This window comes from Poecilia reticulata, chromosome 22, assembly GCF_904066995.2.
Source record: "Poecilia reticulata chromosome 22, P_reticulata-male-v2, whole genome shotgun sequence".
In the NCBI taxonomy this organism is placed as follows: Eukaryota; Metazoa; Chordata; class Actinopteri; order Cyprinodontiformes; family Poeciliidae; genus Poecilia; species Poecilia reticulata.
In genome coordinates this window covers 20508508-20522951 of record NC_088851.1, presented here as the reverse complement: position 1 = coordinate 20522951, position 14444 = coordinate 20508508, and the positions used below count along the sequence as shown (strand labels likewise).

General features: G+C 38.2%; 1 protein-coding gene across 10 annotated transcripts in view; it reads left to right on the top strand.

The window, feature by feature from the left end:
* The window catches only part of nrxn3a (neurexin 3a), a 119963-nt gene that overhangs the window by 60821 nt on the left and 44698 nt on the right, over positions 1–14444 (top strand). For all 10 annotated transcript variants that reach the window (XR_014085883.1, XR_014085882.1, XR_532656.3 and 7 more), the window contains 3 exons: positions 8299–8592; positions 8753–8900; positions 9819–10202. Coding sequence is in view for 6 of the 10 variants with exons in the window: in XM_081603376.1 (XP_081459502.1) it covers positions 8299–8592; positions 8753–8900; positions 9819–10202 (826 nt within the window). In the remaining 4 variants the exon portion in view is untranslated. The remainder of the gene's footprint in view (positions 1–8298; positions 8593–8752; positions 8901–9818; positions 10203–14444) is intronic.

The following is a 14444-nucleotide window of genomic DNA, read 5'->3' as shown; positions in this document are numbered from 1 at the left end:
ATACAGAGCTCAAGTCTGGAAAAGTAGAGGAGTCATATTGTTGCTCCAGTCATCCTGTGTAATCCATTCCACATTTTTCTTCCTGAACAGGAAGTTACCTGAGGTGCTATCACAACCACTCAATGTTGCATCAGATTTAGGGATTATATTGTGGCTTTCCTTAGCTTTAAGTTGCATTTCAGTCAATTCTAAGGCATTTTACTTTGAGATATGTGGTGATCACAAACTTTTCCCGTTGAGTCAGTCTGGTTGATGCCAACCATCAAACCATCTGGAGGCATCTAGAGTTTTGGGAAACTGTTTGAGTTATTAAAACATTATCAGTTAGTCAGAGCATATTTGCACATTCACGCCTAGTTTTCCGGTTTTACTCCAACTGAAAACAAAATTTTGGATAAAAATTAAAAAAAAATTTTTTTCACTTTAAAAACTTTAAAATGTTTAGCAAATAAATCTTGCTTAAATTATTATATATTCATACATACTGGTTTGGTCAGTTTTTTGCTCACCCCCAAAAATCCACACGGGTTATTCTGAGCACCCACCTCCCAGTCAGGACCCCCAACCAGCCACCTACACATCTGCAGCATCCACCAGTTCCTCCCAGTCTGCAGTCCGGTACCTCCTCGTTCTCCTCTCTCCACCATTAGGGCTAATTTCCTTGCTGCCAGTGCTCTTGTCCTCGCCATCCGCTGTGCAGCATTACGGATAAATGTTTTGTTACCATGGCACCAGGTGCTGGTTGCCCTTGGTAGCTCCTTCGGCTGGCCGGCCCGTGATTATTATGCCTTTCATAACCAGCAATTACAAAAAAAGCCTACATCTCCGAGCCTACAAAATACATAATGGCCTACAATAACACATAATTGCTGTAATTGTGGTTGTCATTACACCTCCATCAGCCACTCGTATGGAGGCCTCTGGCTGTGGAGTGCATACTGTCGCCAACAAAGAAACACAAAGGAGGAGTTCACGGACCGGATAGCGAGTACAAGCAGAAAAGAGACAAATGATGGCTGTTGTCTGATGACTCTTCCTCCTTCACATTGATTTATTATTATTTCACCGTCATTTATTCATCGTTTCTATGCTGAATGTTGTTTATTTTTTTACTCCACTAAATTACACATGGGGAAACTACAGTTAATGATCCTATCCCTTGCTGATTAAAAAAATCACAAAATGAACATTTTAGCTGCAGTTGAAGTGTCACAAACTCAGCTTAGTTGTAATCCATGGGCGACTTTGTGGTCTACAGGTAAAAATGTATTGTTTTTCAAAAAAAAAATCTGCTAATCTCCAAGTCTAAGTCTCCAAGATTTTTTTTTGTGGAATATATTAGCATTACAGTCATGGTAAGAGCTGGTGTTGTGAAAAATATCTCCAATGTCTTTTTTTTAACTTAACAAATAATGATCATATTATTCCTAGTGTGTTGGAAGAAGTTGCCCCATGAAGGATGTTTTTATCCCGGTATATATTTTCAGCATTCTTTGGCAGAATTGGGATAAAACTTAGTCCTTGGCAAAGATGCACACATGATGACTTCACTCATTCCTCCACATTTAACTCACCTTTTCTTCTCTGGATGTCGTCAACAATTATGAGTTAAAAAAAACAACTTTTTGCCAATTTCCTGCTGTCCAATCCTGCACTTGCTCCATAGTTTCAGTATGTCCTTGACGTTTTTCCTGGACAGAAGAGATTTCTTTGCTGCATTCACACCTACCTGCTGCCAGTGCTTCACAAGCTTTGCGTTGGCAGCAACGACTTCCCCCAGAGGAAATGATCCTGGAGCTGTCTGGAGGCTTTCCATTTTCACTTCAACTGAACTCTTTGGTTTAACGTTCTTTATGATCTAGAACAAAAACTTTGATTTGCAACATTATTGCAGTGGTTCCGTGCATGCATGAGGCTACTTTAATGCAAACCCAAGATGATTGCATGCTTGTAAGCAACCATTGCCAATCAGTTGATTTAAATAATTATTTCGGGTGGAGTCCTTCACAGCTTCATCTGTGCTCATGACGTGACTAATCTACACTGAAAATTACAAACTACAGTGAAAGCTGAGTTTGCAAATTTGCATTGAATTAATTTTTTCGCAAAGCACAAAAACCTGAAGCTGTATAGGTTGCAAATGCATTTTCTACCAATTCATTAACGCTTGACCTATAATATGTTATGACCTTTTACTCAGAGGAAGTGTGAACATTATATAAAGATGGTAAAACTGCATCAGAACCTGTCTGTGCAGACTCAGGCAGGCACTCAGAGAAACACAAAGGAAGAGCAACTCTGCAGAACCATAGTTAGATGAAAATTTTAGCAGTTAAATTAGGCCCACAGCTTAATCACTGGTCAGGTTTTCTTATTTATTTTTTTAACAGATTCAGCCTGAATTGCCCATACTCATCCATGTACTCAGAGCTTGTCTCTATAAAATTAAACAAGTCAGTTTCCAAAGGTGCCATCATTTTACTGAACTGACTGAGAGGGCTTTTGGCTCAGTTTGTGATCCTCTGCAAGGCAAACCCTGCCCCCCTGTGGACAAGAGCACGCACTGTCGGGGATTTGATGTTGCAAAACACTCCTCAGAGAGTCTCGTGTCAGAACCATGTGATCACTGATACTACAAGACCAACACCAGCAGCAAGGTGTTGGTTGTAGGTGTGTCTATTTGAGGATTTACAAGGATATGCAGATATTTCTGCCGGAGCAGAGATTTATGCGCTAAACGCACATTAAGCAAGAAAAATCTTACATCTACTTCACAAAGAGAGTAAGACTAAGAGCATTTCTTTTCTTAGAATAAAATGGTTTTTTTTTTCTTTCATATTTCTTACGTTTCTGAGGAAAAGCTTAGTCTGTTTTGTGGGACCACAGGTTGTGTGACTTTTGTAGGATTTCTCAGGTGGAGATAACACCTGAGTCTGCGCTGGTCGGCAATCCAGAGAGGTAATTTCAAGCCTCAGTCATATTGTGTAACAGTGCTCGTTCTCACACACTGATAAGGGACTGTGTGTGTGTAATGATGTGTGTCCTAGACGCCTGGTCAGAGAGATAATGCAGTGATGGATTTCTTTCATCTGACCATTGTCGAACATTTTCCTTCACCTCTGCTGCTCACACACACACGCGCGTCTTCAAATTTCCATGCATGTTTGTGTGCACATGCATGCTTTCTTCGCTCAGGGCGGGTATTCCTCGAGCTTCATTCTCATGTTAACCTGCCGCCGGTTCTGCAAAGTGCTGATAAAGCTCCCTCTGCATGTTGAAAGGCTCTTTCTGTACATATTGTTCGGAGGTGGCAGAAAGCTGAAAGTGACTTGTCAAATTGTCAGCTATACCCTTCGTTTGTCCCTCCTCCTTCCCATATGGAGGAAAAAAATGTTAATGATTTATGACATGTTCTATTTGTGAGTGTACAGTTGTGTGCTGCATCTGCTGGTGTGCTGCATCCACACCAGCAGAATGTGCATGTTGGAGTCTCTCATGATGTTTTCAGTTGTATAGTAACTGCGTATTTCTCACCACAGAGTATACTCACTGTCAATATTTCTGCTTCTTTTAGGGTTTTTTTGACATACTTGTAACATTAAAATGTCAACATGACTGAATAACAAAAACCAATTTTAAATGATAATTTAAATTATTAAGGGAAAAAGCTATCCAAACCACCTTGACCCTGTGTAAAAATATAACACCCCATTCGTCAATAATGACTTAACTGATGAACCACAATCTGGCCTGATTACCTCCTAGATTAATTGAATCAATAAATCACGTTTCTGGAACTCTTTCTTGACAATGTGACGCAAATAAAACTGTCTTAAAGTGATCTAAAGAAATTCAACAAAATTAAAGAAATCAATCTGCAAAGGGATACAAAGTAATTTCTAAGGTTTCAGGATTGGATTTGTCTTATAATAAGAAAGCACTGAATATTTGCGAACCTTCTTAGGAGTCACTCGCCTGCCAAAAATACCCATAAACTCTTTCAGTCTCTAATAAAAACCATAAAACCATGCACACATTTCCCTCCCAAATATTTTGGTTATCATTCCGACTTGAAAGAAAATATTGAGACTGAGGAAATAAAAGTGGATTTTTTTTGGGGGGGTGGAAGTTGTAAATATGTTTTATAAGTATAACTAAATCTGTGGAAACAATAGCACAGCAGATAAACAGCCAAACGTAGTGCTGATCTGGGGCAGGTTTGCTTCATTTTTTACATTTTTGTTTTATTTTTTATGATTAATCCAGCAGTCTACGGTAAATAAAATCTAACCGAATATAAAAAGTTATTTTCCTGAAGTCACAAAAATCTTTTCGGTTCTTTAATCTTAAAACAATGTTATTTTTCTTCCCAGACCATTATAAGATTCTCATTGTATGTGCAATTTAGTGAAAATAGCAAGGTTTCACAACATTGTCACAAAACAGTAAAGTAAAATAAATGTAAAACATGCAAAGACAAAAGCAACGCTCATTATGTACACGATAAGTTAAGCTGCTGCCAGCTGATTGTCATTGCCAGAAAAAATATTTTAAAAACATGAAAAAGGCTGAAAAGATTCCTCTTTTTTCTGAGTGTATTTAGGATAGCATTTGTGTGTAAATTATTATTTGGTTAAATGGAGCCAATATGTACTTCAGAAACATGTTTCCCCATGTTCTTCTATAAATTCTGGTTTGTTTCTCATATTGCTCTTTCTCTTCTAGGAAGACTTTTGTTTTTTGCGCCTCAGCTTCCACAGTCTGAGTGCAGGTGTCGCTTATCGGCGTCCTCCAACACTTCCCAAAGACTACACACTGATACTTTATTTTATTCCATTTTGGAGAGAAGAGACTGAAGCTGTTCACTCGGAGAAAAAGAGGTGGTTCTTTATGAAATGTTGGAAAATCCAATATATCGACTGGAGCAGCGAGAGGAGGAAAAAAAAAAAAACTAAACAAAGGGGAAGGAAAGAACACAAAGAAAGAGAGGGAGAAAAGGAGAGGACTATTTTCTGTGCGGTCCCTCGGCTCCCTTAGGGATGATCTGATTTACTGTCAAATGTGCAGCTGGATTATCAATATTCTGAGCCAAGACCCTCAATCTATCCTCACATCCAGCAGAGCTGTGGTATCTGAGATGTTCAAATAAAACAGGAAAAGCAAACAGAGCAGAGGCTGTTTGTCTTGTTCATGTCTGTGAACCCACCAAAGACAGACTCCGAGTGTTTCTCTGTCCCGAGAATTAGAGGAGAGAAAAAAAAAAGAGGCCTTCAATTTTCCACTCGAGCAGATTTCAATTTCCACACTCATCCCCCTCCGTGACTCCAGCCTCCCTTTGTTCACGACAACATTTAGGCTGCTGGGATGAAAGAGACTGTTTCTCAATCATTTTTTTTTTTCCCCCCATCACTCGATCGAATGGAGACACCGCATGTGTTTGGAAGCAGCTTCGGGATACAGATGAATTAGGAATAACTGGAAGTCTGCACCATCATCTGTGTTTTCCTTTTTGCCAAATGCTTTACTAGACAAAGGAGCAGAAACACCATGGATGAGAAGACAAAAATTAGCTCCAGTTTTATTGATGCCTTTCAGCATTTGAGATCTGCTATGTTTCTTCATTTTATCATGCGAGGTTAAAAACGAACAAAACTTGACTGACAGAGCAGTTTTTGGGTTAAAATCCAAACTCATAATTAGCTTCTGCTAAGGAAAAAAAAATGCTTCTGCTTGACGATCTGTTTTCACCATGGTTATGAGAACTAAACCTGCCATTATGTTGACAGAAATTATTTATTTTAAAGGAAAACAAAGCTAAACTATATACATGTTAAAGAGGTAATCAATTCTCCTGACACCAGTTAACTTAGAATGCACTGCAGAGAAAGGACAATGGATGATGTGATATCAATAGGAAAACAATTTCTGTTTCAGATAAACATTAAGGATGACTCTGTGCATCCCTACATGGATATGCAGCACACAGACCTTAAAGCCTTGAGCAAAACACATTATTCAGAGGTGAATGAGCCATGATTAGACTATCTACAAAAAAAAAAATGAAAGGAAATGTAAACATCATGAATTTTCCAAAAGGATTTGAATAAATTATAATAAATTCCAGATTTTCTTTCAGCCTGTCTCAGGACAGAAGTAGCATAGCATCGTGGAGTATTCTTGTTTATCCACTCCCTTCTTAACAATGACCAACAACTTTGACGCATTTCAGTCCCGTTTCTGTGCTCACCGTTTCTGTGTCAAAAAGTTAAACGATATCCACATAAATATGGACTGTGGACCATTCCAAGCATGTTTTACAAAGTTTTGGTTACAAACCAAAACTGCAAAATTTCCATAATCTTTTGCTATCGAAATATCTTGACAAGTCATTTGTTGCAGAAACCCATGAGAAACTGATCAAAAAATGGTGCATGTTTCCTTAATAGGGGTTAGTTTATCTTTAAGTTGCTTATTAGAATTGTGTCATTAAATTTACAAAAATTTTGAGGAGGAAATTGCTTGAAGAACAATAAAGGCACATAACATTGAACACTCAATGTTCTCAAAGAACACTGAAGAACGGATCCCAATCTGTGTAACGTGGTGCTTTTTGTCTCCAGTAGGAGCAAATATCTGTGTGTTTCAATAATACAGTTAAATTACGTCTTTTACCGACAAATAAGTATTCAACTGAATGCATCATAATGTAATCTCATCCAGGTGATGCATCATCATAATAAAACTGTCAGAGACAAAGCAGGAAAAAAATGAGGGAGCAAAAACACGGGTGCATGATCTCTCTGTCCTTCATAATGGATCAATAACAAGACTCTCTGTGCATAGTGGATAAACTTCTCTTGTCTCTTGTTTAGTATTGCAGGTGCAAAAAAAAGCTTTTGTGAAAAATTGTAACTACAGCATTAAATGAATGTAAGTAGGTCCTGACTACGGTTTTCTGAGGTAATTCCTTGTCGATCAGTGATTGATCCAGTGCTGGTTTTAGACGCAGAGCCATCTAAGGGATCGGAGATCATGGCTGTCCACTTTTGTCTCGCTTTGTGAAATTCCTTCAGATCCTTTCATGATGTTCTACTGTATGGAGGGAGAAGTAAATAAAATCTTTTTTTTTTTTTTGTGAGAAACATTTTATAGATCAATGTTCATTTACTCTTACAATCAAGTGCAAACTGGATCCTGTGTATGATATTTTCTATAACGTTATAAACATTAGCATATTGACATATCAAAGCCAACATTGACAGTCATTCCAAAACCCACAAACACTTTCACAACCTCAGATACATGATCCAAATGCTCATCATGAGTATAAAAAAGAACACTATGCAAATCATAGTCACTAGTGGGTTAAGCTTAACATATTTTAAATTATGCCTCATTCATTTTATTGGGGAGTGGAACAGGGATATAACCCACGGGATTTTTCTGAATAACTTTGCCATGTAATGCTATTTGCTTCTTCAAGTTGTGAGAGTTTCCACAAGAATTTAGTTTTTCTCTGTTGGTCCTAAAAAAAATTCTGTAATCTTTGATCCCTCAGCAGGCGCAGTTGTTCGTTGTGAGATCCCCAGTCAGTCTCTTTTATGGATTTAACTCTCATATCCAACACCAACAGATTTAGGCATTAATATTTATGCTGATAGAAAGACCTAAGAGATTTTGCTCTGATAATTTTCGTTGAAGTCTTTTGTCGTTTGTCATAAACCTGTTTTAGTTGCAGATCTTCATCCAAAAGCTGTAGCTTCACACTGTGAGGAGGGCTGAGAAGAGCTTTACCTCATCAAATATTTTGCTTTATCACAGGGCTTGCTTGTTTTGGGGAAATAAACTAGCAAAAATAGCCAAAATTGTTCCTACATTACCTGACTTTTGAATTGGTCTTAGTTGTGTAATTTTCATCTTTGGTTATTTTTATTTAAACTGTTTAATATTGTGACGATGTATGAGCACTGACATAAAATACATCTGTCATCATTATTTAGAATCCTTAATAATAGGTTAAGCCATGTATTTTTTCAAATGGAGAATGTGTCTGTCATTATATAGTCTGAATAGGCATGCTGTTAATTAACAGGAGCTTGAATAGAAATTCATTTTCACAGATGACGACTGTATTCATCTGGAAAACCCAGATAATTATTATTATTTTTTTAATTCTTTGTCTAATTGCAAAAACATAAATTGAAGTGACGTTGTTTTAATGTCATGCTTTTGAGCTGGTGGTGACTTCATTGCTGCATTTAGAGAAGAATACCCAAATCCATAATTTACTCATCACAGGTGGTGTACAAGAACAATGACATCCGTTTGGAGTTGTCCAGGATGGCTCGGATTCTGGATCCAAAGATGAAAATCCAAGGTGAGGTGTCCTACAAATGTGAGAACGTGGCCACGTTGGATCCAATCTCCTTTGAGACTCCAGAGGCGTACATCAGCCTCCCCAAGTGGAATACCAAGAGGATGGGATCGATCTCTTTCGACTTCCGCACGACTGAGCCCAATGGACTCATCCTCTTCACTCACGGAAAGCGCCAGGAGCGCAAAGATACTGCTCGTAGCCAGAAAAACACCAAGGTTAGTTTGTGACCCCTGAAATATATTTTATTTACATTGTTACTCCCATTTCTATAATGTTTCTCTCACCATGTCTGCAAATGCAGGATTTTGCTAGACCAAAAAAAAAAAAAAAACATGCTGCTTTTCCTTATTGGTGTGTTCTGGTTTTCCTGCACAGGTGGATTTCTTTGCTGTGGAGCTCCTAGATGGGAGCCTGTACCTGCTATTGGATATGGGCTCAGGGACAATAAAGGTGAAAGCCACCCAGACAAAGGTGAACGATGGGGCATGGTACCATGTGGACATTCAGAGAGATGGACGCTCTGGTAAGCAAAGTAGCTGTTTGTAGAAACGGGAATTGCTGTCGATGATTAATTGCTGTCGCCTTTATAATTAAGCACTCAAAGGGAATGGTCAGGTTTTGACGTAGTATATGCTTGCCAGCTTTATCCAAGCCCACTATGTGACCCCTATCAAACTTTCTTAGTACTGATAATGTGTTTCCCAGAAATCACCTGTCTGCAGATCTTCATGTTGTTCTGAATGTCAGATAATTGAGGAAGTGCCTGTAAGTCTTACGCCAACTTGTGCTGGTTGTAGTCAGCCTGGCTCCTTCACATCAAATCATTCACATCTGCATGTTCAAACTTAAAACATCTTAGATTAAAATGGTCAGACTTTAACCACTATTTAAAGAAAATATTAGTAAAAGTGAAAAGTGATGTGTACTTGAGTCAGTGACTTAGACTCCAATTACACACTGAAAGCTTTTTCAGGAAAGCCATATCCAGTAAAGTTTCAAATCAGGCATCATTTTTTCCTACTTTGCTCGGTGTACCTCTACAGTTCTTCATATTCTTTACAGATTCTAAATATCCTCATAAGATGAGGGCCTCACTAATATTAACTAATTGTTGAGGTTATCAGACAAAAAATATGGACTTTTTCTAGCAGCAAAAACTTCCAAACGCCTAAAATTGAGTTTTTAACTCTATTAGGTCCAAGACTTGATGCCTTGGCTTTTAGCCCCAAAGAAGCACTGCACACCCCCATTGAAGCGCCAGAACTAACATTTGAAATTCAATGGTTCATGTATCAAATGAACTAATATTTGGAACACTCAAAGTATTTTCTGCCCACAATGTCAAACCAGTGGTTGTGTGGAGAGCATAGCACTACATTTTTCTGACGTGTTGCTCCAGCTGTTGTTTTTCGTTAACCTGTCATATCCCTGACTGCCTCAGGCACCATCTCTGTAAACAGCAGACGGACGCCATTTACAGCCAGTGGTGAGAGTGAAATTCTGGACCTGGAGGGAGACATGTATCTGGGAGGCCTTCCAGTTGACCGCTCCAACCTCATTCTGCCCACCGAGCTCTGGACGGCAATGCTCAACTACGGCTACGTCGGGTGCATCCGTGACCTTTTCATCGACGGTCGCAGCAAGGACATCCGTCAGATCGCAGAGGCACAAAATGGTGCCGGTATCAAACCCTCATGCAACAAGCAGCAAGGAAAGCAGTGCGAGAGCTATCCATGCAAAAACCGGGGAGTCTGCAAAGAGGGTTGGAACCGATTCATCTGTGACTGCACTGGCACCGGGTACTGGTCACGTACCTGTGAGAGAGGTAAACTGGGGTTTGGATTTGCATTTTGTGTGCCTTGATGTGAATACGAGAGCAAATTATAGCTTAAATCAGAGGGAATGTGGTGACACAGCAAAGAAATGTGGCCAAAAAAGCAGAAGGCGTTAAACCGCAGTAACGGTCTGAGATTCAAATTTACACGTGACATTAAAATTACGTGCACCGAGTTCAAAAATACCCTCACCTGATTACAGCAACTCGTCATATGATTGAATATAAAACATGACTTGAAATGAGGAGGAGCTGAGGAACAAATCCTGACAGGTTTTCCTAAAATAGGATATCCAAATACACATAAAGATTACTGCAATCCAGCATTAAAATCAAATTAGATGAAAAGCTTAGCTGATACCGGTAATCCAGGTTTTGTTTTTTGGAGTTTTTTTTTTTTTTTTATGCTGCAACTCAAGTCAACCTAGAAACAACGTTATTAGCTCCAATCAGAAAATGAAACCTCTCTGGCTACAAAGTATCTATCAATGTGCCTCATCATAGGCAGATTGTTAAAATGCCTTGATTTTTAAATATTTTTTTTATTTTTACCTTTTACTTTTTCCATTTCAAACCAAATGATGGAAGAATATGTTTACATCTACCTCGAGTCAACTAAAAGCTTAAGGCAAACAAGTCACCACCAAAATAGACATGTTTTGCTCTCAATGTTTGGAGGCTGTGTGCATCCTGCTGCTGTGCTCTGTATAAAGCCTTCTTATTGATGTCTTAAACAAGCGAATCGTAGATTACAACACACTCTCACCTGAGTAAAAATGTTCTGCTCTCCTTCATCCTTCTGCCTCTTCATAATCTCACCACCGTCCGGCTTTACTGCTGAGCTGACTGCAGACGTTGTCTTCAGAGAGATGTAAATTAATTCCTAATCCGTTTACAGCTGACACACAATTTTTTTTCTGTTCAGCGTTGAGTCTCTCCTGAATTCACCACACAGCTGTAAAGAAGGTCTTCCCAAGGCCAGGAACCTACTAGGAGAAAAACTTTCACAGTTAATGAACTCCTGTGAACAAATCATTTGGCGCACAACAGCCACAGTTGTGGATCTGGAATGCTTCTCTTTTCTTATGTTGCTTATTCAATTAATCTCTTTCCTCAAACTTTTACTCACAAATGCCCCATTATGACAAAGTGGAAAAAAGTTTTGAGTGTTTTGCAAATTTATAAAAATAGAAAATCCAAATATTTTATTTATTTCTGATGACCAGAGTTTCCGCTTGTATCAAAAGGGTTTTTTCCATCACATGAGGGGTGAAATTTATCATAGTATCATTATAGTTTAACAACTTATTGTTTTAGTTGTATTGAATAATGACTGAATAAACAGAAAATTGTGGTTTTCTTACATTATTAAACTGAGACATATTCAGAAATATAAAACAATAACCAATTAGGTTGCTGAATTAAAAAAAAATGACAAAGAGAACAAAATATCTGAACCAATTAATCCCTCATGAACCGAGTTGTGTTTAGACAGGAACACGGTCTATGAGGACGACCACAGACTTTACTTGCCACTCCATGTCCAAGAAGTGGACACTAGCTGTGATATAGCTGTCTGCTGTCAGCTCAGTCTACAGTTAGAAGTGAGAGCGACACTTTATGTCATTAGTCGTGTTTTCAGTTCAGCTTCCTTCTTGTAGCATTCCTCTAAACGAGAGGTTATGGTTGTTCTTAGCATATAACTTTGCTTCGGCATCGTGTCTTTTTCCATCATATTGCTATTTTTTTTTTTTTTGCCCTCCACTTTTCTGTCATTACATATTTGCCTTCATAGCACATCAATAATTGTTGTTGAGACTGCTCCGCCATGCAGCACGGCTGAATGAGTACTACTAAGGTGATAACTTAAGGAGCTTGTCAAGCGATTTTATATTTCTAAACAGAAACTGTATAAAGTGCATGCTGCATCCTATGTTTGAACAGTTTCATTTTTTATGTTTTCTGATGCCTCCACCATAATTAATTATCTTACAGCTGATTCCACTTAAGGTAGGTAGGGAGTGGTAGAGAGGCAAAAAGGCACATAACCTTGAGAAACAAAATACTCTGGTCTGATGAGACAAAGATTGAAACTCTTTCGTGTGAATGCCAGGCGTCTTGTTTGAAGGAAACCAGGCACGACTAGTCACTTATCACCATTCTGACAGTGAAGCATAGTGGAGGCACTGTCATGCCATGGGGATGTTGTGTACAAGCACCATTTGTCCATTTTCATGCTGCACTTCAGACTGTCAATCAGAGAAAACTGTCCTGTACGCCTGATTAATTTCCTTCTTGTGCTGAGACAGTTTATTAAAGATTGATCAGAGATGGAAACCAATACATCCCTAACCTTTCAAATTGTTCACATTTCTTTAGCATACCAAGTAGCCACTTTCTGATCATATCTACTAATTAAGTTTTTTTCCCCCCTGATTTTCCCCATCCAGTAGCCTACTGAATAATACTAATACCTCTGACTACCATGATTGCTTTGGAGGGGAGAAGACGCAGGTCATCGTGGGTCAATCTGATTAGAAACATTTTCTAAAAGATTTTAAAAATTCATTTCACTCTCAGGAGATATTATTTGCCTTCCATAATTTGATGAGTGAAACCAGCCCCTGTGTGTTTTTCATCATTATTACATCATTATAATCTTAAATAAACTTTGGCCCTCGTATTTTTTTCTCTTAAAGGAAATTAGTTGCACTTTTCTACTGTCATTATTAATAATTTATAAAACTCCAGGTTTATCTAAAGGGAGCATATTATCATTATTTAGTTTTTGCTGGTATTGCATGTTACCGGGTACCCTGATGTCATTTTCTGCTGCATCAGAAAGGATCGGATATTTTCCTGCTTCTTCAGAATCGGATCCGTCATGTCGAGCTGATTTTGTCCTCTGGTAATAAAGTGTTAAAGTAGAGCTGAGGATGAGCAGCAGCAGCCAGGCGAACTGTGAAGATGGACGAAACCATTTGCATTTGTATAGAACTGTGCATTTAAAGTGAGCCGAAAGGTGTAGGGTCACTTTTCAGCCACTGTGGCCATGAGGTGATGCTTGTTTTTGCAAAAAGAAAACTTCAGTCATGATAAACTGTTGGTTTCATTTCTGCACGTCAATAGAAATGAAACCATTGTGGCCAAGAGTCATTATTATCTAAATCCATTTCAGAAAGAGCAATATATAAGAGTCATTCTTTAAAATACATTAGTTTTGACAACCATTATTTATTTCTGATTAAAACCCACACCTCAGTTCATTAGAAAACTTTAGTAACATTACTACATATGATCAATAAAAATAAAGATTTTACATGAGATATTTTAGCCTGCTGAAACATATGTCAAGCTATACTGTACAGCATATGTATTTAATACTTGATAGGCGACCTCTTTACAAGAATTACTACTTGTAGTGTGTCATGGAGGCAAGCAGCTTATGGGACTGTTGAGCTGTTAAGGAAGCCCAGCAGCCTTTGGTTCATCTGTTGGGTCTGGTGTCTCTCATCTTCTTCTTGATAATACTTAACCCTAACATTTTTCTACCAGACTCTTTCTTTCCATTTAACTTTCCATTGGTAGATTTGGATGTAGTAATTTGGGAGCTTCCTTAGTGGTAACATGTTGTTTCTTATCCTGCCTCTAGAGTGTAAAGTTCAAGTCAGCAGTCTTCCCATGATTTGGGTCAAGCCATATTTCTATACCTGAAAGTACTTTTTTTTTTTACTGATCTTATTTAATATTTTTTAAATTGTGAGAAATTGAATTCTGAGCTTTTATTACTTGACAACCATCAAAATTGACAGAGTTCAATTTATTCTGTGTTAAATCTGTATAATATGCAAGCGTTTTCAAATCGAATTAATGAAAAAAATAAATAAATAAATAAAAAAATAAAAAATAATAATAATAATAATAATAAAGAATTATTGTTTGATACACCTGTACTAAGACACAGTGCATGGAGGTCTTAGTCAGTGCATTTTAAGTATATTAATTGTGCGGACACCCTCTTTTCTCCATACTAGTACTGTTCTAGTATGGATGCAGCTGCTTGTCTCCCAAGCAGTTGCATCCAAGTAAACATGAAGTGTCGGACTTAATCTGACAGGCCACATCGCAGCTGGAACGAGGGCTTAAATAGTAATGCGACACCTTCTCAGTCTCAGCTGCCTTCCTCTACCCTATCTGCAGAAAAACATGTTGACAAAGAACATGTCGAGTCTT